Here is a 24,994-nt window from a genome sequence, read left to right as displayed (position 1 = left end):
CCTTTCCAAAGGTTTGTCTTTCAACTCCTTAAGGGTGCAGGTTTCTGCCCTCTGGTCCCTCTTAGGTAGCATCGATGGTTACGCTTTGGCGGCTCATCCGGTTGTCGTTCATTTCCTCAAGGGTGCGAAGCATTTGAATCCGCCCATCCGGGCTACCTGTCCCTCATGGAGTCTTAGCCTGGTGCTTAGGGTCCTTTGTGAGGCTCCCTTTGAACCACTCAGGTGGACCACGCTTAAGGATCTAACTCTTAAGGCAGTTTTTCTCGTCTCTATTTGCTCCGCCAGGAGGGTTTCAGAGCTTCAAGCATTGTCCTGTAGGGAACCTTTTCTCCGTTTTTCGGATTCTGGGGTCTCACTCGAGACGGTTCAGTCATTCTTGCTGAAGGTTGTGTCTTCCTTTCACCTCAATCAGTCGGTGGAGCTCACGGCTTTTTCTTCCGAAGAAATTGTGGACCAGTCTGTTGGTGACCGGCGCCTGGATGTCAAACGAGTTTTACTGCTATATCCCCAGGTTACAAATGAGTTTTGAGTCTCGGATCAGCTATTTGTCTTATGGAGTGGTCCAAATAGGGGAAACAAGGCTTCTAAGGCTACGATTGCTCACTGGTTAAAGGAGGCGATTGCATTGGTGTATATCTGTCGGGGCCGGACAGTTCCGGAGGGCTTGAAGGCCCACTCAGGCGGAGAGTCAGTCGGTCTCGCCGCAGGAAATATGCAGAGCAACTACTTGGAAGTCTCTGCATACTTTTGCTCATCGTTATCGCCTCGATGTGCGGGCGGCAGGTGCCTAGAGAATAGCCACTGCCATTAACAATGTGCGGGCGGCAGGTGCCTAGAGAATAGCCACTCCATTAGCAATGGTAACATGGAATAGACTTAGTTTTTGGGTACTTGCCAGGTTCTTGTGGCCTGGATTGGTCACTGTTGGAAGCAGGATGCTGGGCTTGATGGACCCTTGGTCTGACCCAGTATGGCATTTTCTTATGTTCTTCTTATGACTGTCTCAGTCCCACCCTGTTTAGGGAAGCTTTGGTACATCTCACGGTTTGGACTGATCCGGGTACATACAGGGAAAGGAAAATTGGTTCTTACCTGTGAATTTTCATTCCTGTAGTACCACGGATCAGTCCAGACTCCCTCCCGTGTACTGTATGTTACGTCCGCTCGAAGTTCTTTTCTTTACAGTTTATTGGATACCTCTACTTCCTATCATAACTGTAAAGCTACTTCCAGAAGCATCTACTAGATCAGTGGTTCTCACTGTTCGGGACACACCTGACAGATGGTTCTCACATGCGTGACACACTGACCCATGATCGCCACAGGGCTAGATGTAAAAGTACAGTTTGCATCCACGGGAACCCCCCTGACCCACAATAATGGATGTAAAGCAGAATTATGACATTCCCCATACAACTCACCCTACAAAAAATATGTTCTGGTGTCATCTCAGTAACAGCAACGCAAACTCCTTCTACTTCCAGGCTCAATAGCCCTACTTATGAAAAGACAGCAGTTTACCACCAATGCATGTCCTCTTGAGAAAACACAACAAGTAAGACTGATAAAACTCGTACATGCTAGTAAAATATCTCATCTCGGTAACAGACACAGAACCGACCTAACATACTCCCAGGATCTGTAGTAATGCACATAAACTAATCCGCACACAGTTACACCTGTATTATGGAATACACTCAAACAGGAGCAACCCTATCTATGAAAAGGCAACACTATAAATATTAAATCAGGCCCTAAAAACCAATACACCTCTTATTAGGAAAACAGAACTAGCAAGCAGCTATAGATCCCCACACAGAAATAATTGTAAAACTATACTAATAAGCAGAATAAATGTTTCTAAACAGCTATGAACAGAATAACATCCAACAATTAAAAACTCATAAAAACTATTAAAAATTCTCCAAACACCAATAAAATATTTCAAAAAAAGCAGACACATCACATAATATTAAATAATTAAAATGGCAGTCAATCAAGAAAAATAAACTTAAAAAGCCACCTTTACTTACCCCCTCCAGCAGCTTTCCTACTCCTCTTCCATGCAGGCTGTAGCACACAGCAGAAGCAGCAGTAGAGGCTAAGCTCTATACTCATGGTCCTCTTCCTTAATGCCCATGTCTCTCACACACACACACACACACCATACCAGTCATGCCCCCATGACCAGTTTCTGTCTCTCACACACCAATCATCTCCCAAACAGTCTTTGACACACACACCAGTCACCTTCCTGAACAGTTTCTCTCATGCCATACACACACACAGGCTTCCCACTCCCGTGTTCTACTTACATATACGGGCTTCTCACTCTCATAATCACTTTCTCTGTCTCACACACACTCACCAGTCTCTCACTCCCATGCTTGTTCTCTCCACATGCACAGGCTTCTCATTCCCATAATCACTTTCTTTCTCTCTCTCTCACACACACACACACACACACACACACCAGTCACCTTCCTGAACAGTTTCTCTCATGCCATACACACACACAGGCTTCCCACTCCCATGTTCTTTCAGATATACAGGCTTCTCACTCCCATGCTGTGTCTCTCACACACCCAGGTTTCTCACTCCCATGCTCACTCTTCACATGCACAGGTTTCTCATTCCCATAATCACTTTCTTTCTCAAACACACACACACACCAGTCACCTGATCTCTCTCATGCATACACACACAGGCTTCCCACTTCCATGTTCTGTCTTACATATACAGGCTTCTCCCTCATATGCTGTGTCTCACACACACCCAGGTTTCTCACTCCCATGCTCACTCTCTTCACATGCAATTCCCATAATCACTTTCTCTCTGTTACACATACATACATACACACACACACCAGTCTCTCTCTCATTTCCATGCTCGCTCTCCACTGCACAGGCTTCTCATTCCCTGAATCACATTCTTTCTCTCATATTCACACACACCAGTCTCTTTCTCTCATACACACCGTCACCTTACCAACCAGTCTCTCACTCTCATGCATGCATACACACACACACAGGCTTCCCACTCCCATGCTCTCTCTCTCACATAATCAGGCTTCTCACGCCCATGCTTTCTTTCACACACATCCACCCCCCCCCCCCCCCAACAGCAGGCTTCTTACGCCCATGCTTTCTCACATACCCAGATTTCTCACTTCAATGCTTTTTCTCTCTCTCACACACACACACACACACACACACACACATCAGTCACCTCCCTGACTAATGTCTCACACTCTCACATACACATCAGTCATCTCCTTCAGCAGTCACTTTCATTGTCTCTCACATATACACATACATCAGCTCTCTGACCAGTTTCTCTCACTCACACACATGCTCTCAATCACACGCAGGCTGGCTGCTTCTTTCTCTCACTCACTTCCTCTTCCACGCCCCTCCCCGAGCACAAATGGTAGCTGCAGCAGCCTCCTCCTCCAGCCCCCGCAAGCCAAGAAAGTAGAATCCCATCGGCCGCGGGAGGCTCATGCTGCTCTCTCCTTTCCCGATTACCGTCTGCTTCAATTGCTCGGGGGCCGATGCTGCAGCCGCCGCTGCTACTTTATCACGCGGCACTGCTCTTTCTTCTTCCCGCGCACCGCGTATCACTTCCTGTTCCGGGTCACGGGGGGGAGGCGCGGGAAGAAGAAAAGGCCAGCCACAAGTGCCACAGCTTTTTTTTTTTAGCACTGCTGCCGTTCCCACTGGGCTTGAACGTGTTGATAGCCCGGCGGCAACAGCAGCAGGGAAGAAAGAGCAGCAGGAGAGACCGGGAGCACGCGACACAGCAGCCGGTGCTTGGCGACACACTAGTGTGTTGCGACACACTGGTTGAGAACCGCTGTACTAGATGAATGTGGATATATAAAGTTTTGAATTGTTCAATTAATCAGTTCTTTTTTGGTTGCTTGATCTTATACTAGTTATCTTTATCTGCTTTGACGTTTATACTGAAGGGATGCAGTGTAGGCTCTATCCTGATATAGGATACCCTTTCAGTTTTTGTCTGTCTCCATCTGCTGGACAGGAGGCTCAACCCACGGTCTGGACTGATCCGTGGTACTACAGGAACGAAAATTAGCAGGTAAGAACCAATTTTCCTGTTTTCTCCTCCTAGAAGGTATAAAGTACTATATTTTTATGGTAAATAGTTCAGGTGATGTGACATGTTTTGAGTCACTAGGTGAAAATGTATTCCAGGTACCATTCAGTAATATCAGGCATTCTTCCAGAGGGAGTGCAGTGTTGAAGCAGGTGATTTTTGGCCAGATAGATGTGATTTATGTCAGAATGTTTGACATCACAAAATGTGTTCATGTGATTATAAATCCCTAATAGTTGTGGAGTAAACGGAAGTATTCACTCACAGGGTCATTCATCTAAATGCGTTAGAGTCCTAATGCCTGCGACAACGCCATAACGCAGGTGTTTTTTTATCACATTGCATGCTGACCATGAAAATTTCCAAAATTTATTCAAGTGGGCTGATTATGGGAAGAGTTTGGGCGGAGTAAATGAAAATGAGAAGTGGCAACGCTGCATGCTATAGCACAATGCCTTTACTCATGCTACTACAGGATATAACGCTGGAAATAACTACACCTTTTTTCCTAGTGTTATTCCTGCAATAGCTATGTATTGTGCCTGAAATGGGGAGTGGAATGGAGAGAGAGAGAGAGAGAGAGAGAGATGTGTACTGTGCTGTTCGTACATCTGACTGGCATGTAAAACTGCCCCCCAAACCCTAGACCACCACTAAAACCTCACCTTGAGTTACTAGATGAACCTCCTATAGTGGTATAAATATATAACTAATATGATAGCCTGATAAAAGCTCTCGCTCACTCACTCTCTCGCTGTCTTGGCAGGAGCAGCCCAAAACAAGGAAATGCCCGTCGGGGCACCTCGCAAGCTGTGAAGTGAAAATATCGCGAATGCGATAGATTACCTCGAAAATAGCGTGCATTGCGTTAACTCAAAAATTGCCCCAGCAACGCCCCTTTTTTTTTTATCGCGGGCATTATTCATGCAAAATTTATAGCATTTTGATGAATCTAGGGTCAGTTTATACTTCCTATCTGCCTCCCCCTAACTCATAATCTGTGGGAATAAGCTATTTATCAAATGGGCAGCTTTTACATCTGTTCTCACTGTAGTAAGACCATGAAAATATAATCCTATTTTGTTCTGTTAGTTGGTTTGGAAGCTATCGTTTCATTTATTTTTTTGCAGATGTTTAAAAAGTAAGCCCCCTTCTCACATCAGTCTGCTTATAAAGTATTGTTTTTATTTTATGATTTTAAAGCCGGAGTTTCCTTTATTTAATTCAGAATAGTGTCACACAGACGAACAGCTCATTGGCTCCTGTAGTGTATGATGTCATTTTTGACTCTTATTTAAAACATAGCTGCGCCAAAGGATGCAGGGAGTTTGCAGATAAGCTTCCTAAAATCTTTGATTTGCCATCCATACAGTTCTCAGTTGATAGAGGCTGGACTGTTGCTATATATTAATACTGTACATCCAAGGCCAAAGACATTTGAGTTTTTTGCCAAATTCACCATGTTGAATTGCTTCTGTGAATAACAAGTATTCTTCGTTTAACTCCTAAAAATATAAGCATATGCTGTACTATCATATCTGTAAGAGATTTTTTTTCTTTTCTCTGTGCATTGGCAGAAAGAACAGCTGAATCCCAAGGGCAGGCCCTTCCGGGGCATGTCAGAAGAAGAAGTTTTCACTGAAGTAGCAAATCTTTTTCGAGGTCAGGAGGATCTACTGTCGGAGTTTGGGCAGTTCCTTCCTGAAGCCAAAAGATCTTTGGTAACATCTCTGAACAAGAAGCAAAAAATTTAAACAATTAAATTGTGGCTATTTTGCTGGGCATTTCATCTCATTCAGAGAAAAAATTGTATAAATGTCGTTTTGTTTTTTTGTTTTTTTAATGTAAATACAATGTCCCTAAGATCTTCATATACCATAGAATATTGACCACTATAGCTGGAGTAGAGTACCAGATTACATAGATTGAAAACCAATTATTCAAGCATCATAGCCCAATGATTTTCTTATAGTCCTAGACTTCTCAAAAGAAGCACAAAGTGAAATGTACCTTAGGGTTATGTTTGGCCTGGAGAGCTGGCACGGGTAATTTGGGGTTTTGTTTTTTGTGAGCTGGTTATGGAACTTAAATGATCAGCTGCTTTAAGCTGTAAGTATTAAAGTTGCATTGTTTTATAGACAAAGATGTGGGCATGCTGGAAAATTTTGACTTGGAAAATTTTCCCTTTCAAATTTTTTTCCCCAAAATGTTTAGTTTGGACATTTTTCTAATTTTTATATACACATTTTCCTGGTTTTGTGATCTGATGTGGTATGTTTGATTACCGCCAAAAACAACTATTGCTAAACGACCAAAAATATTTCCACACAAATGTGTGTAACTTATCACAGTCAAAAGTTACAAAACAACTTAAAAAGTAAGTGAAATGTTTTCACATAGATAAGCAACTGAATTAGCCATGCTGTCTGGGTACGTCCTCTGTGCCACTAAGTGGCGGAGCTCTCTAAGATCACCAAGGTCTTTCAGTGAAGTGCGCCCTCTTGTATCTTCCCGCATTTGCCTGAGGCTCCTCAGTCCGTTTTTTTTCTGCGCGACTGATTGCACGCGGAGCTCTCCTCTCCTGAGAGAAATCTTTGTGAAGTAAAAAAAACAAAACATCAAAACCACAAGGAAAAGCTATACCATTGAGGATGCCTCATCCAGGATTTTAAATTTTGTGCCTGTGGCAAGATTATGCCAGTCATTGATGGCCACAAATCTTGTTATATTTGCCTTGGTCCTGACCATGACCAGGCAAACTGTGGGGACTGCAGCCGTATGTCCCCAAGGGCACAGCGCCAGCAAGCTGCCCGGATCCAACAATTTAAAGGAGGTCCATTGGGCTCTTATGCCCCTTGTGAGGCCTCAACAAGATCCTCTCCAGGCCCAAAAAGAAAGAAAAAGTCCCTATGTCATCGGGCCTCTTTTGCAGACCTCCCGGGGTTAAAACACCCACCGCTGAAGCCCCGTCAAAAATCGACACAGGGCGCGGGGGATGCGTCGGTAATGCTGCGGCCGCGTGCTGCATCGATGCCACCAAGGCACAGACGTACACAAAGGACATCGTCCCGGCTCCCATAAGAAACATCGACGCATCAACGCACCTACGGAGAGCCGACGCATCGGCGCACCAATGCAAGGAGATAATAGCATCGCACTCACATCCTGCTGACGCGCCATCGACGCACATTGGTGCAGACCCTATTACCCTGATGCTGCCAAAGCCTATACAACCTAAGAAACATACAACGGGTCATAAAAGACCTAGAGAATCGTCGCCTCTACTAATACTAGATTCAGAAAACGAAATCTCTCCGCCAAGGTTCTCTGGCAGCTCATCATCTTCATCAGAAGTGCTTTCGGGGCTTTCTACGATCTCTCTATGCCGTAGTGATCCCTGGTTTTCAAGACCCTCTTGATTGGAAAGTCATCCAACCTCCAGCAATTGTAACGTGTCCCAGGGGCCCAGACACTGATATAGAGTATCAAAGAGAAGGATTAAATGGACAATTTTCTCAGTGGAAGGGAGTGGGCAGTGGAGTGCCTCAGGGATCTGTACTGGGATCCTTACTTTTCAATATTTTTATAAACGATCTGGAAAGAAATACGACGAGTGAGGTAATCAAATTTGCAGATGATACAAATACGACGAGTGAGGTAATCAAATTTGCAGATGATACAAAATTGTTTAGAGTAGTTAAATCACAAGCAGATTGTGATAAATTGCAGGAAGACCTTGTGAGGCTGGAAAATTGGGCATTGAAATGGCAGATGAAATTTAATGTGGACAAGTGCAAGGTGATGCATAGAGGGAAAAATAACCCATGCTATAGTTACACAATGTTAGGTTCCATATTAGGTGCTACTACCCAAGAAAGAGATCTAGGCGTCATAGTGGATAACACTGAAATAGTCTGTTAGGTGTGCTGCGGTAGTCAAAAAAAAGCAAATAGAATGTTGGGAATTATTAGAAAGGGAATGATGAATAAAATGGAAAATGTCATAATGCCTCTGTATCGCTCCATGGTGAGACCGCACCTTGAATACCGTGTACAATTCTGGTCACCGCATCTCAAAAAAGATATAATTGCGATGGAGAAGGTACAGAGTAGGGCTACCAAAATTATAAAGGGAATGGAACAGCTCCCCTATGAGGAAAGACTAAAGAGGTTAGGACTTTTCAGCTTGGAGAAGAGACGGCTGAGGGGGGGATATGATAGAGGTGTTTAAAATCATGAGAGGTCTAGAACGGGTAGATGTGAATCGTTTTTTTACTCTTTCAGATAATAGAAAGACTAGGGGGCACTCCATGAAGTTAGCATGTGGCACATTTAAAACTAATCGGAGAAAGTTCTTTTTCACTCAACACACAATTAAACTCTTGAATTTGTTGCCAGAGGATGTGGTTAGTGCAGTTAGTATAGCTGTGTTTAAAAAAGGATTGGATAAGTTCTTGGAGGAGAAGTCCATTACCTGCTATTAATTAAGTTGACTTAGATAATAACCACCGCTGTTACTAGCAACGGTAACATGGAATAGACTTAGTTTTTGGGTACTTGCCAGGTTCTTTTGGCCTGGATTGGCCACTGTTGGAAACAGGATGCTGAGCTTGATGGACCCTTGGTCTGACCCAGTATGGCATGTTCTTATATTACTGGCTGCCCTACCACCTGTAAGACCGCCGACGCCAACTCCTTCTACTTCACTATTAGCTTTACAAGCTGTTTCCCAAATCACCACAGTATTGTCACAATTCTTACAATCAGTTGAACAAAGCCATCAGCCACCACCACATATTCCACCAGTGGTTCCAGAAGACCCCTCTATCCCAGGTCCAGCCCTAAAGGAGCAACCGCAAGATTTTTATTTTTTATTTATTTAGAGTTTTTATATACCGGCAATCATGAAAACATATCTTGCTGGTTTACATAGAACGGGGGTGCAATAAATACATAGAACTTAAAAACAAAGAACCAGAAAAACAAAGAACCAGATCACCTCTATGAACCCCTTGACATTAAATAATACTCACCATGGATGCCTCACCCAAGGGATGGGGAGCTCACCTAAACAACCTTCAAACTCAGGGACTATGGTCCAAAATGGAACACAATCAACACACAAACCTTCTGGAACTTTGGGCTGTACGGAATGCCCTTCAAGCCTTCGAAGAATCCACTGCAAGGGAAAAACTGTGATGATTCACACAGACAACCAAGTGACAATGTTTTACATAAACAAGGAGCCTCTGCAGGGAAACAATTCAGATCCTGGAATGGGCTCACAACAGGTCTATTTCCCTGCAAGCAACTTACGTACTTACCCGAAATCAGCAATTCCAGAGCAGACAAACTAGGCAGAATATTTCACCCCCATGAATGGGAACTACATCAGGAGGTAGCACATCGCATTTTCTCCACTTGGGGGTCTTCCCTGCATTAACCTTTTCGCGACAGAGCGCAACAAGAAGGTAAAGAAGTTTTGCTCAGTGTATCCAAGCCCACACCAACTAGCTCAGGATGCATTCCTCATAAACTGGTCTCAGGGTCTTCTGTACACGTTCCCACCGATACCCCTCATATCTCGCACAGTCCAAAGATGCATAGAGGATGAGGCAGATTTGATTCCTATTGCGCCAGCATGGCCAAGACAACCATGGTACAGTAAACTGATACAACTATCAATACACAATCCAATTTCCCTAGCACCTTCACATACACATGATCCCTTTTTCATACACACCAGCTCCCAATCTCTCTCACACATACACGCTCCTTCACAATCTCCTCATATAGGGGGCTCCTCTCTGGCACCCACACTCAAGCATTCCCACCCACCCCCCCGCGCTTTCTCACCTCCCATGCTCTCTCATACCCTCCTGCTCACCCCCTGCTCTCTCTCTCTCTCTTTCTCTCTCACCCTCCCCTCCCCACTGCTCTCTCACCCTCTCTCTCCCCTCCCCTCTCTCACACACGTTCACTCTCACCAGGGCCTTCATCTTCGCCACGAGCAGAGCGTGGCACACGGGGGCCTTCATCTTCGCTGCGAGCGGAGCGCTGAGGCCTTCATCTTCGCGCGCTCCATTCGCAACATGCGGGGGTCTCCTCTGCCATTTTCTGTGCAGACTTCCCTCAGGACTATAGGTTGTCAATTGACACCTCTGACGCAAGAAAGGGGAACCCTTCTACACCCCCTTCTCTCATCTTTCCACCTCACTACTTAGAGATTGTGCACCAAGATTTAGAGCCCTTGGACCTCCCAACAGCGGTTCAGGATGTTTTCTTTTCATCTCGGAAAGCCTCCACTCGTCGTAACTATTCCTTCAAATGGTCCCGTTACCCATTTAATTGTTCCCCTAAACTCATACTCAATTATCTATACCACTTGTCTCAGACAGGTCTTCAAATGTCTTCGGTTAGAGTCCATCTGAGTGCTATTGCAGCATACCATCATCCGGTACAAGTGAAATCCATTGCAATGCATCCACTAGTGTCTCGCTTCATGAAAGGACTTTTACGCATTTGCCCGGCTTCAACCTTTGTGCCTCACCTTTCTCTCTGCTCTCCCCGCTAGCCTTGGGAAGATGGCTACCGCCACATCTGCATGCTGCTCTCTCCGGCGTCCCTGGAACGGCAATGGCAAAGCCTCACGCCATGTTTCTCCTAAGGGCCTCCTAGGGTGCGCGCGCATGCCATCCACGTCTTTATCCACGTCATGGTGGGAACCTCGAGTGACGTCAATCCATCCGGGTATTTAAGCTGCCCTTGTTTGCTAGCTAATCGAGTTAGCAAGGATCGTGAATGGATGGAAAGCCTCCAGTCTGAGCTACTCTGCCGCTTCCTTGCTGTCGTTGGAAGCTCTCTCTGCCCTTCGGGGTATTTCTCTAACCTGGGTATCCGCTCCTTGGGGGCCCTTTGCTTTCTTTCAGGTGCCTATCTGGGATCAGGTACTCGCTCCTCGAGGGCCTGCTCTCCCTGGCTTAGTGCCTGTATCCAACAACTTCTGCCTGCTGGGATCTCCACCTGTACAGCTACCAATTTAGTGAGTAATCTAATATTCTCAGTCTGTCTCATCTACAGCTCTGCTGCACTGGGAACCTGCATCCGCATCTCCTTATACTATCTCTGTGAGACGGGTCCCCTCTGCCGAGGGTCCCAGGAGTGCAACCTCTGGATCACCTCACTACTGCCACCTCTGGTGGTATACCTCAGCTGTATAATAAAAGACGAATCTCTGTGTTTGCGTGTCTCGAGTCTAGCCTAATACTGTGGTTCCTCACGGGGCTTCTCCCCATGGGCGTGGTCACCTTCACAGTACCCAAGAATCTACTCAAACACCTCAAAACCGTAACAACCAGAAGATCTCAGCAACTATTCATCTCCTACAATCCTAACAATCTAGGAGTGGCTGTTTCCAAAAGAACCTTAGCCAACTGGTTGACAAACTGCATCTGTTACTGCCATGCCATATCTGCTTCTCCTCTTCCTGGAAGAGTGAAGGCATACCAAATAAGGTCCACGGCAACCTCATTGGCACACTTGAGGGACATTCCCATTGCAGACCTCTGCAGAGTTGAAACATGGTCATCAATCCATACTTTCACAGCACACTACTGTCTTTCTGAGCCCAACTGTTCAGTTGGGAGAGCAGTTTAGCTGGAATTCCAAGTGCTCAGAGCCTGCCATCTAGGTGATAGGGTTGCAGTTTATAGCTTGAGCATCATCATTTTTCTCTAAGTAGCAACTCTCAGCTTGGGACTCCCCATTCAGCAAGGCTCCTTCACTTGCTTATCAATGGAAAAAAGCAAGTTTGCTTACCGTAAGTGGTGTTTTCTGTAGATAGAGTGAATGAGCCATGCGAACCCACCCGCCTCCCTGGCAGACTCTGTAGACTTGAGTATCATCCATAAGCCATTCTTTGCATACCAACTGACTAAAACTGTTAATGACGACTGAGGGACGTGCGCGGGAACTCCTGCGCATGAGCAGAGCAAAACTGTGCTATTGGAGAAAATTCTGACCCGCGCCGCTGGAGGATGTCTCACTCATTCACTCTATCTATGGAAAACGCAGTTTACTGTAAGCAAACTTGCTTTTCCATCAAGTAGTGGTTATTTTCTTTTTGGTAATGTTATTTAGTTTTATACCACCATCATATTAATTTCCTTTGCTGTATCCCAGTCTTTCAAGCAGCTAAGTAGTTCAGCCGAAATATTGGGGGTGATTGGGGATGGAAGATCAGAAAAGACATTTGATATGGTTTAAATGTTGTTCTGAAACAAATTCAAAGCTTGAAATTTCCAAAGTTGCTGAATATTTCATTGACACCAATTCATCGATACTAATGAACATTCTAAAACAATACATCTTTAGAAACAGAAAATTTCCCACAGAAAAATTAAAGTATAGGAAAATTTTCAGTGAAAAAGTTTCCACCCCACATCGCTGTTTCTAGGTTTATAAGGCTCTTGTGGTATATCTCTAATATTGTTCAGTAGATTAGTGCAATAGGTTGCTTCTGACTGACACCTAATACATTTTGCATTAGGTCTGCTTTTAATTGAATTCATGCTTGAATTTTTTGGCATACCCAGCATGCTTTCTTTGATTTGAATTTCCCTCCCCTAATGACATTGAACAGTTCCCAGTTTATGGGCTGCCATGTGTAAGGAAGATCAAGGCTCAAGCGGCACAATCTAATTTTACTGAGTAGCAAATAGAGATTAAGAAAGCAAGTCTAATTGGAAAACTAAGCAGCCAAGATTTTTCTGGATTATGAGGCCAGATCAAGGGCTCAGGTTAACTGGATGCAAAATGAGCACTCAGGGACCGTAGGCTTTTGGGGACTCTCGAAATCAGAGGTGCAGTCCTCTGAAGTCCCTCATCTCAAATGAAAGGAACTGTGAGTTTAGGGAACAAGGCTTGTAGGTGTGTCCCAAGGGGAAGCACTACGATGGGAACATAGAAATTTCGAGAGTTTTGTTTGTTTGTTTGATTTACCTTCTGCTTTTCAAGCACTTCAAAGAAGATTACATGCAGGTACTGTAGGTATTTCCCTGCCCTCAGAAAGCTCACAATGTAGGTATAGTTGTGCTCATAAATTTACATGCCCCTGGCAGAATTTGTAAGATGTGGAGCATTTTAAGAAAACATGAGTGATCAAGCAAAACACGTCTGTTATTTTTAATGTGTTTATAATTGAATTATTTTATGCATCACAGAATAGCACAATCATTAAACAAAACATAGCAATAAAGAAAATAATAAAATAATCCTGTTCAACAGTTTATATACCCTTAGGGGCTGATGCAATACAGGGTGCTCAGCCGAGCGCACTGTATAACCTGCAGTCGGACGCGAGATAAATAGGCGCTAATCTACCCCCTAATGCAATAGGGGGATTAGCACCTATTTAATGCGCGTCTGATGCGGAGTGAATGAGAGAGCGCTCATCACATGCAAATGCATGAGAATGAGCCTGGAGCAGGCGTTAATAGCTGAGTGCAGGTAAAAGAAGTACAGAAAAGCAGAAAAAACTGCTTTTCTGCACTTCTTTTTTAAAAGTAAAAAAAAAAAAATAACTCGGCAGACTGCCGAGTTATGAAGACCGATGCCAGTAACCGGCCGTCTGCCAGTAATGAAAATGGCCGCCGATAAACTCGGCAGCCGTTTTCATTACTGGCAGACAAGCAGGTTATGAAAACAGAGGCCAAGTTTACCGGCGTCGGTCTTCATAACTGGCAGCCGCCGCGGGTCGCATTAGCAAGGAGGTGCAGAGGTCACGCAAGCGACCCTAACACGACCCCCTAATTTACATATTGCATGGCGTCCCCCCCCTTGCGGGCGCCATGCGTGCGTTAAAAAAGCGGGTGCTGAAAAGTCAGTGCCTGCTTTCCACGAACATTATTGCATTGGCCCCTTAGATCTTAATTTTGTGTATTGCCCCCTTTTGCTTCAGTGACCGCTTGCAGTTTTTTGTGTTAGTTGTGAATGAGGCCCTTTATTTTCTCATGTGGTAAAGCTGCCTGTTCTTCTTAGCAAAAAGCTAAGATCCTCTTTCTTATGTTATTGAAAAAATTATCTTAAAAAATCAAATTATACTCCTATCCAAAACAGTTTGTAGTCTGTGCATTCTCATTGATCCATCTTTCTTTGCATGCTCACATCAAGGCCCTTACACAAACTTCATTTTTCAAGCTGTGACTCTTGTGCGATCTAAAACCACTTCTGGATCCTCCTGATTTTCGAATGTTTTATCAATCACTTCTTTTCTCTGGTTTGGATTATTGCAGTACACTTTTCACCGGTTTGCCTGCTTATTCAATTCGCCCTTTACAGATTATCCAGAATTCTGCTGCCAGGCTATTAATGGGAACACACATACGCGATCACATCACCTCAGTTTTGCAAATGTTACATTGGCTCCCAATCTCATTTCAAATACAATTTAAGCTTGCAGTTACTATTCATATCCTCATTTATAATATTCCTTTACGTGGATTGCAACAACACTAAAAATTCATACTCCATCCAGAACTTTACGCTCCTCCAGTCAGTGCCTTCTAGATACTACCTCTCCTCGGACAGTCCATCTTGAAGAGACTAGGGAACGTGCTTTCTCCATAGCCAACCCTTTTTTATGGAACTCCCTGCCAAAAGAGATAAGAACAATAGCAGAACCAAAGGTTTTCCGGAAAGTTCTTAAAACCTAGTTACTTCAAAAGGCATTTTCCATCTGAGCATAATAGTTATCTATATTGACAATAGTTGGGTCTATCAGTGCTGTCAATGTCTGTGATTTTGTTTTATTTTTGTCATTGTTGATTGATTCTTATGTAGTTTTATTAAGTGTGTCTTCTTATACCTCACCCAGAACGTAGGAAGGGTAGGTAATAAATATTTTAAAATAGATCCTGTAAATGTTTTGGTGTTCTAGCATGAACTGTATGTTTGAATTCTCCCCAAAGTGGCCCAGTGATGTTGAGATCAGGAGTCTTGTGTTGGCCACTCCAGAACCTTCACTTCTAATCCAGACACTGAAAGGTCGACTTGGCCTTATGTTTCGGATCATTGTTATGTTGGAAAGTCAAAGTGCACCTCATGCGCAGCTTCCTGGCTAATGAATGCAAATTCTCCTCCAGTATATTTTGATAAGAAGCTGCATTCATTCTGCTATCAATTTTCATTATCTTCCCTGTGCCGCTTTAACTCACAAACCCCCAAAACAGCAGAGGTCCACCTCCATGCTTCACGGTAGAGATGGTGTTGACTCTTCTCCAACATAGCACTTATGGTTGTGACAATAAAATTCAGTTTTGATCTCATCGCTCCAAATTATTTTGTTCCAGAAGTTTTGAAGCTTCTCTTGGTGCTGTTTGGCATATTGAAAGTGGGCTGTTTTGTGGCGTTGGTGCAGCAATGGCTTTTTCTGGCAGCTCTACCTTGCAGCCCATTTTTGTTCAAGTATCTCCTTATTGTGCATCCTGAAACACCCACACCACTTTGTTTCAGAGAGGCCTGTATTTCAGTATAAGTTGCTTGTGGGTTTTTCTTTGCATTCCAACAAATTTTCCTGGCAGTTGTGTCTGAAATCTTTCTTGGACTGGCTTGGAATTAACCAAACCCCTAATTTTCCATTTCTTGATCAGAGTTTGAAGAGTACTGATTGGCATTTTCAAATCTTTGGATTTCTTTTTTATATCCTTTTCCTGATTTATAAAGTTGAACTACTTTTGCTCACAGATCCTTTGACAGTTCTTTTGCTTTCCCTTTGCTTCAGTAATCATCAAACAAAGCACAGGTTTGGTTACCTACCCTTCATTGCCATCTCAACCTGTGTGTGTCAACTTGAGTGTATATTATCAGCCCAAACATTCAAGGGTATGTAAACTTTTGAACAGGAAAAAAACCAAAGAGCTAACAGATCGGTCCTTTTTGTTCAATACTCTGTTTACACTGGCACAGACGGACTTATCCAACTAAAAATCCTTAAAAATAATTTTAAAATATTTTTCGAAGCATTTCCATATGCCGATTTAATACCGCAAATGACTAGAAGACCGGACGGCTCTGCCTACGGCACTGCTTGTTGTCAGGCTTGCTGATGCAGTTTCTCTTACATAAAATTGTTTTTTTTAACATTACAGATTATACCTCACACGGCGATAGCCTTTGATTTACTGTATTAGTATACGGTGTCCTTTTAGTTGTTTTGTTCAACTTTTGAACAGGACCATTTTATTATTTCCTTTATTGCCTTGGTTTGTTTAGTGATTGTGCTGTTCTGTGATGCATAATATAGTTTAATTTGATACACACTAAATATGATCAGAAGTGTTTTGTCTGATCACTCATGTTTTCTTAAAATGCTCTACGTCTTACAAATTTTGCCAGGTGTATGCAAGCTTGTGAGCACAACTGTATTTGTATCTGAGCCAATGGAAGGTGAAGTGACCTACCCAAGGTTACAAGGTGCATCATTGGGATTTGAACTTTGGCTACCTTGGTTGGTAGCCTGCTTCTCTAACCACTAGGCTGCTACTTCAAATTACAACAGGGCACCAGTTTATAAAATGTATTTCAAACATTTCACCATCACAAATACAACTTCCTCTTCAGCCAGCCATACCAGTCCAGATACATGGGTAATGCCCCTTGGCCAATAGATGGAGACACAGAACTACAGGTTTGCTGAGATCACCCATTATTAGGGTCATGTGCCACACCCAAGTATTCCTTGCTGTGACTGAATTGTGGTTTTTAGGTAAGGTGAAGAAGCTGCTGAATTTGACTGCTCCTAGGGTGATTAGTCAAAGACTACTCTTCCCGAGAGGTCATGTGATGTGGTGAGCCGGGGAAGACGCTTTTTCCATGGCTCCGAGCGCCTGCTACCCATCAACCCGCATCTTTACCTGCTTAACTGACCCATCGCCGAGAAAAGATAAAGAGTGATTCAGCATATGCCCATTGTAAATTATATGCAGCGATCCTCACCGGTAATGGCTGCTAAAGGGAGCAATAAGGACAAAGAAAAGACCCGGGGGCCTGATCCCAAAATGGCAACCGGCAATGATACCAGCGCCGACTCTAGAGCGGCGGCGACAGGGATCACTATCGCGGCAATTGAAGATGTGATTCGCACGGCTCTCGACGATAAATTAGCTGGCATTGTCACCCAACTGACTGACGTCTGGGCAGCCCTCAGCGATTTGACGCGTCTTGATCAAGCTGAGGGACGAATCAGCACGCTGGAAGATGATGTCTCAGGCCTCACCCGTACCACAGAAATGCATGCCAAAACAATCAGAGACCTCACTGAGAAGGTAGATGATTTGGAAAATCGGACGAGAAGGTCCAACCTGCATTTCTTGGGGTTTCCTGAGTCGGTCGGGGAGGGGGAACTAGCCCCACTGCTGGAATCATGGCTGCCCGAGGTACTTGAGCTCCCGGGCCTGCAGGGGAAACTCATAGTGGAAAGGGCGCATTGGATGGGAGCCAAGCGCGATTCTGAGGCCAAGCCCCATTTGATAAATGCAAAACTACTAAACTATGCCCGGAAAAATGAAATCTGGAGGGCCTACCGTGGGAAACAGGATATAAGCTAACACACTCACAAAATAAGAATTTTCCAGGATTACTCGGTGCGAGTATCAGAACAGTGCAAGAGCTATGTGTGGGTATGTACCCAACTCTACAACAAGCAGATCAAATTTTCTCTGCAGTATCCAGCCACACTGAAAATTTGGTACAAGAATACCCAGCACACACTTACCACACCTGAATCTGCACAAGCCTACTTGGATGCAATAAAAGACGAAGGGAGGGTCCCTCTGGATAGCAGGAAACCTGAATAAGAGGATAGGTCGAGCGACTATGGTTCCCTTCCTTTCTGAGGTCCTTTCTATTTACCAAAATACCTATTATTAGCCAGGCACTGTGGGGAGGACTCTGGAGTATCTTTCCTCACCCACTCTTTTGGAGCCTGACCGGCAAGTTTATACACAGTGCAAACCGGAAGGCAGTCCAGGATCTGGGTGCCCAAAGCGTAGAATCCTCACACAGAGCTGATGGCGAAACACCCAGATGAAACACCGCAATACACAACGGATCGGGTTAAGCGTCCCTTGTGGTAGACATTCGGAGTGATGAGTATTGACCTCTTCTCATGTCCCTAAGTGCATGCTTTTTTTCCACCCAGGATGGCAGTGGCGCACATTTGTTCTGTCGGAAGCATGGTGCTCGGGCACAGGACACGTGACCTATTACCCCCCCTAATGGAGGTTGTAATCCAAGACTTGGGGGGAACGGGGATAGCAGAGAGCTCGAGGGGGGACGGGGGTGGGTACACTAAGAACGGTTTCCTTTTGTTCTCAGTTAAGTGATGTCAGTACTTCTTGTGGCAATGTTCCATGTTTAGCAATAATTTTGTATTATTTTTTGTCTGGTTGTTTGCTTGTATTGGAAGTCTGCAGGAAGAGGGAGAAGCCAGGCTGGGGGCTTCTCTCTCCACAGGGGATGTTAGCTGCTACATTCATCTCTTCCTGGTCAAAGGTAATGCCTAAATTAATATCTTGGAATGTAATGGCCTGGGAACACCTGTAAAGCGGAAAAAAGTATTATCCCACCTCAAACATTTACGAGCCGAGGCGGCCTGTATACAGGAAACCCACCTCACAGACATAGAGAGCAAAAAACTTCATAGGGAATGGGTGGGCACCTGCGTCTATGCTGCAGCGGTGCATAGGAAAGCGGGAGTGGCAATCTTAATAAGTCTGCTAATTTTCAAGTTTCACAAAGTGTATCTGACTCGGCTGGCTGTTACATTATACTTGTTAAAGTGTGGAATAATACACCAATTACCATATGTAATGTCTATGCCCCCAACGAATATTCACACAAGTTTTTTGTCCAACTGAGTAACTTACTACATATATATAGTCAAGGCACCCTTTATTTACTAGGATATTTCAACTGTGTACATAATCCTTCCCTTGACAAAAATCCCCTCCAACTCAAACGCCCTGGAAAGAAGAAGAAAGGAGTAGCATACCTCTGTCACCAGTTAGGCTTACTAGACGTATGGCGCACACTTCACCCTAGTGAAAAGGATTACACTCGCGTCTCGAGGTCACATGGAACGATGTCGCTTATCGATTATATTTTAATTTCTAAAGACACATTTTTTGGAATCGCCGAGGCGACTATCGAAACTCAAGCTATATCAGACCACGCCCCGATATTCTTTACCTTAATTTCTACCATGCCCATACATAAAGCACGCATATATGGCGATTCCCAAGTTGTTCTCAAGGATGATGCCCAGTTCCAGGCTTTCCTTCGAGAAAAATGGGAAGACGTTTGCAAAGAACAATCACCAACACATAGATACACCCCAGCTCTTCTGGGAATCTGGGAAGGTGGTGCTCCGTGGAGAGATCATAGCCTATGTGCATTTTCGTAATAAACAGCTAAATAAGAACATTCTCAATTTAGAGCAAGTGCTTCACCAAGTGAAAGAAAACTTGATTCAGCACAACTCTGACTGCAATCGCAAGGAGTTTTATAGTGTGCTGGGCCGCTTGAACACTCTTTTAGATACTAGAGCCCAACGTTATTTACAAAAAGGGGAACAAAACCTATTCAAATTCGGTAATAGGTAGATTATTGGCAAATCTCACAAAGACACAGCGGTGGAAGTCCATTATAGCATCTTTGAAATCTCAATCAGGGGGGATAGCAACTACAGAAAAAGAAATATGTGAACTTTTCCGACACTTCTATAATAAACCTTGTACACACCAGACACACCTGGAGGGCATGCAGAGGAGGACGTTTTTTTCCCAAGATCTCACCCTACCTACCCTAACTGCCTCCCAACTTGCCTTTCTGAACCGGCCCATTCAGACTTATGAAGTTTTGCAGTCCATCATGGCCACCCAGGCCGGGAAATCCCCCGGCCCTGACGGGCTGTCTTATGACTTTTACAAAATACTCCAATCCCATATCAGTGCACCATTTACAAAATACTACATAGATGGGCTAGCGCAGGAGCACTTTCCCACCCTTTTCAATGAAGAATATATCACAGTCCTTCCCAAACCCGGCAAGGACCCTCTATACCCTTCCTCCTATAGGCCGATTTCACTGCTCAATTGTGATTTAAAAATCTTAACGAAAATCCTAACGGAACGTTTGAACATCTTCCTCCCTTCCTTAATATCCCACCATCAAACTGGCTTCGTTAGAGGACGGAAACCGAATGCGAATATAATTAAACTTCTTACAGCCCTGTACATCTGTCAACACCAAGATATTTCGGCCTTGGCCATTGGATTTGATTCGGAGAAGGCCTTTGACCGAGTGGCCTGGCCCTATTTATTTTCGGTTTTACAAAGGTTTGGCCTCCGAGGTGACTTTCTTCATTATATGTCCCTATTATACCTTAACCCGACGGCGTGAATATTAGCAAACGGTAGCCTGTCAGGCATAGTTCAGATCAGGAGAGGGGTCCGGCAAGGATGCCCACTGTCACCATTATTATATATATTATATATAGACTCGCTGCTGCGAAAAATTGATGCCTGCAGGGAGGTGAAGGGATTTGGTGACCCAAAACACATTTTTAAAATAGCTGCTTTTGCGGATGACCTTTTAGTATTTGTTACACAACCCCTACGATTGCTCCCAGTGGTCCTGGATTTGCAGGGACAATTTGGACAATTTGCCGGCCTCCAGATCAACCAAGATAAGTCGGAGGCCATAGATGTAACAGGATACATTCATACAGCATGGCGGGGCACGTTTCCCCTTCGCTGGGTAACAGACAATCTCAAATACCTTGGTATAAGAGTGTCCATCAAAGCAGGGGATTTGTATAAGGCCAATGTTCAACCTTTGCTCACGCATTCATTAACCACACTACACAGGTGGACATCACTACCTCTATCCCTAGTAGGCCATATACAACTTTTTAAGATGATATTACTTCCCAAGTGGTTGTATACACTGCAAATGGCGCCAATTTGGCTTACCAAACAGGATCTCAACAAGACACGTCAGGCCTTCCGTGAGTTCCTATGGCGGGGGAAGGGGGCCAGACTACCCATGGACATCATCTCTAACCCCACAGAAAAAGGTGGGCTGGGCTGCCCAGATCTAGCTGTGTATAACTTAGCATGCAGCCTCAGACACATGAGGGACTGGCTTTTCTCCAAGTCAACGTTTACCCCGTATGAACATCTCCTTGAATGGTATGGGGTAGCTTCCCTTAACCCCTTGTTACAACTGGATGCTCATTTACTCCCCCACCACATCAAGACACAGGACCTCTTACGTACATGTAGGAGAGCCTGGCTAATGTTTTGTAAGCTGGGGCAGGTCTCCAGTCGTTTAACCTCCCTTCTCACAGGACCTCCCTTCTCACGGGACATGACTTATTTCATCCCGGAAGGGGAAGGGGGGGGGGGTCTTCCATTGTTGGGATGCCCAAGGCCTCACCTTTATATATGATCTTTATGACCAGGCTTCAGGGGACATGCTCTCCTTTCCAACCCTTAAACAACGCTTCGCATTACCTTCAAGTGTCCCATTTTATAAGAGCTTTACGTCCTAAGCTAGCGGAGACTTCAGAAATCCAGAAGCTTAGAGACATAGTACAGACGGGGAAAAATAAAAAACCTACCATATCCCACTATTACAAGGAAGCCCTGAGTCTGGGGGATTCATGACACTTAGACCGTATCTATGCTAGATGGACGGAATGTTTCAAGGAGTTGCCTGTAGTTTCAGAGAACGTTCTTTTGTGTGAGACCAGCTCTAAATTTCTTTGGCAAGTTTATATTACCCCTCTCCAGGCTACAAAACTGAAGATCGCGCCTTCCAAACAATGCCCAAATGTACCAGTGAGGATAGTAACTATTACCATTGTTTTTGGGACTGTGTAGCAATATCCCGCTTTTGGGGTCAGATCCACACTGCATGTACCCATTTCCTAAAAAAGACATTAACATTAAACTCAAACTTATGGCTGTTTGGCCTGGACACCACGGCCCAATTGCATTTAACCCCCCCAGAAGGGTTATTTCTTTAAAAAAAAGCTGGTTTAGTGGGGAAACAAATCATTCTAGCTAATTGGTTAAACTCTGGACCCCACCAGTTATGAACATTGGTTCATGAAGATGATACGCCTATGTTCCATGGAACATGCAACTACGAACAAAGCTACGCCAAAGAGGTTTATGAACGTCTCATTAATTTGGTCTGTTTTCACCAGTCATCTAGCTCCCTTTACCGGCCCCGTAAGAGATGCTTGGAACCTGGTCTCGGAACCCATTGAAGCGGCACCAAACCAGGATGCAACAACCAGAAGTCACTTACCGCCAGAACACGGACTGCTTCTATAAACTGATGATCATGTACCTCTGGACTAAGGGGGGTGGGGATGGATGGGAGGGAGGGTTGGGGAAGGGGGAAACATGGGTTGCAAGTTATTGTTGGTAATTTTTGTTAGGTTGTATGACCAGAAAAGTAATAAAAACAGTTTCCAAAAAAAATAAACCAGACTACTCTTCCCCCGCCACTTCACTCGAGCTTCTCCTGGGGTGATGGTTATTGGACTTTCTTGAGCTTAGCCTTTTGGCCAGAGGGCTTCCTTGTGGAACAGGACTCTTTCCTGTGTTGCTTTTAAACACCCCCCCCCCCCCACACACACACCTTTTCTTCTTTCTTTGTTGATCTCTCTCTCTCTCTGTCTCTCGTTTTGTGAGTTATTCTGCTAAAAATAAAAGGTGGATTTTCCTTTTTTGTCGGATACCTCCCTGTTCTGCCTTCTACCATGGTGGTTATTTATTTATTTAGATTTATATTCCGCTTTTCGCACTAGTTATTGATAAAGGTAAAAAAAACCCAAAACAAAAAAACAAAGGCTGGTTTAGTCTTGGAAAACAGTGAGCTGTAGAGAGATCTTCTGCCTCAGAAGCAGGAGACCAGGTATTTTTTTCTTTATCTGTTTTGTGGTTCAGTGTTGGCAGAAAGGGTCTGAGGGATGGCTGCTGGAAGAAGAGTCACGTGTGGGATGTGTCAGTCCTTAAAGAGGACACTTTATGTCGGCACTGTAAGGAGAGAAAGCTGCAAGACCTCTTGACTTCAGAAGAGGATGCATCAGCAGGGCCAGCTGGTCAGTCAGGTCTTGCCAGCGGGCTCGCTGACATGGCAGGAACAACCATACTGGATCTGGAGGAAGCAACACTCACAGAACTGGGGTTTCGCTCCGTGTCCGAAGCAGGAGCATTCAGCACTGTCACTTTTAAGACAACGGGATCCTTTGCCGTGATGTCAGAGATAGTTCAGACTCCTTTTGGGACTGCATATATATTTGATATGTATACTCCTAGTTTTTCTGTTAAATTAGCACTTTGCTTATTCCACTTATGTTCATTGTTAATCCTGGCTGAATTACTGTTTGCTGTAAACCAAGGTGATGTGCATTACGTGCCGCGGTATATAAAAAACTATAAATAAATACATTTCCCATGGAATTTTTAAAGTGTCTGCATCAAGCTTTGTATATTTATTTATTTGCTTTTATATACCGACATTCGTTGGCGTACATCACATCGGTTCACATAACAACAAATGGAATAGTATGAGGAGGGTCGTACTATTTTACATTTAACAAAAAACTGGGTGGAACTAAGTATACAATACAATATACAGAAATTTTTTTTTTTTTTTTTGCAGTTAACAAAACTAGATAGAACTAAATGTACAATGAACAAAAATTTAGGGAGCGAGCTTTAACTTAAGCAGAGTTCAGCTCCTGGCGACTTCTCTTCAGGGCATTTGTCTCAGGTTAAGTTTTTCTTCAATTCCTAGGCATAAGAGGCCAAGATGAGAATCTGTTGGATTTTTGGATCAGATGCTTCCTTAGGAATACTCAAGGAAGCAAAGGAATTTGGTAGTGATGAGGAGCTGAAAGAATAGGAGTTTTCACCCAAGGAGGAAGGTGACATTCCGGTGATTTTCCTTTTTCATAAGGAAGAGTTACCTTGCTTGGTCTAGTGATCCTTGTGGATTTTGAACATTGTAGATGAAAAGGGGGAGGATGCTGCCAATTCGGCAGAATATACTTTTGATACTCATGTCTGAGGCTGAACAAATAGGCGACACCTTGTCGTACAGTGACTCTACAATACCTTAGTAAATTTTCCACTTTTAATAAAGTTGCCCTAGCTGGCCTACAGTTACTTTTAAAACAGATGAATTCCTCCTCTGCAGGATCTTTTACCATTAAGACTTTTGAAAAACACAGAATAGTCTGTTTCTCTTTTTAACAATTATTGTTAGTACTAAACTCGAGAGGGCATGTTCCAGAGTATCTAAAAGCTGCTCAAGTTCATCTGATTTAAAAAAATACATAATCTTGATCTGGATATCGCTAGTAACTTTAAACTCATTTCAAATCTTCCTGTGTTGTCAAAGGTTTTGAGAAGGTTATGCTCACTCATTTAATTTTTCAATAAAACTTTGGTTCTCCATCCAAAGCAAACTGTGTTTTAGAGTCTTTGGCACGGAATGAGCATTAACTGCCCTAGATACGTAGATAATATCCAGATTTTAGCTAGTCTTGATCCTAAAAATTCTGCATCTTTATCTAATTTCAATGCCTGCCTAACCGCTGTTGCTAACTGGCTCTCCTCTTTCAAACTGAAGGTAAACCCAGAGAAGTCAGAAGCAGTGTGGTTTGCTAGAAATAGTAATCTCACTTAAAGGAGTTGTCACCATCCTGGATATTAAGTTGGATCCTTTCTTGAACTTTTTCCTGCAAATTTCTCACCTCTTTCAGCAAACAACATTTTCTATGTTTTATTGGATGGCTTTGA

The 24,994-nt window shown here is 43.9% G+C and overlaps 1 protein-coding gene across 4 annotated transcripts in view; it reads left to right on the top strand.

The window, feature by feature from the left end:
- The window catches only part of SIN3B (SIN3 transcription regulator family member B), a 218,213-nt gene that overhangs the window by 34,571 nt on the left and 158,648 nt on the right, over positions 1 to 24,994 (top strand). For all 4 annotated transcript variants that reach the window (XM_029614191.1, XM_029614189.1, XM_029614190.1 and 1 more), the window contains exon 6: positions 5,694 to 5,837. In XM_029614191.1, the coding sequence (XP_029470051.1) occupies positions 5,694 to 5,837 (144 nt within the window). The remainder of the gene's footprint in view (positions 1 to 5,693; positions 5,838 to 24,994) is intronic.

Source organism: Rhinatrema bivittatum, chromosome 8 (assembly GCF_901001135.1).
Source record: "Rhinatrema bivittatum chromosome 8, aRhiBiv1.1, whole genome shotgun sequence".
Classification (NCBI taxonomy): Eukaryota; Metazoa; Chordata; class Amphibia; order Gymnophiona; family Rhinatrematidae; genus Rhinatrema; species Rhinatrema bivittatum.
Note: the sequence above shows the minus strand (reverse complement) of the source record. Positions and strands in the feature narration are given on the sequence as shown.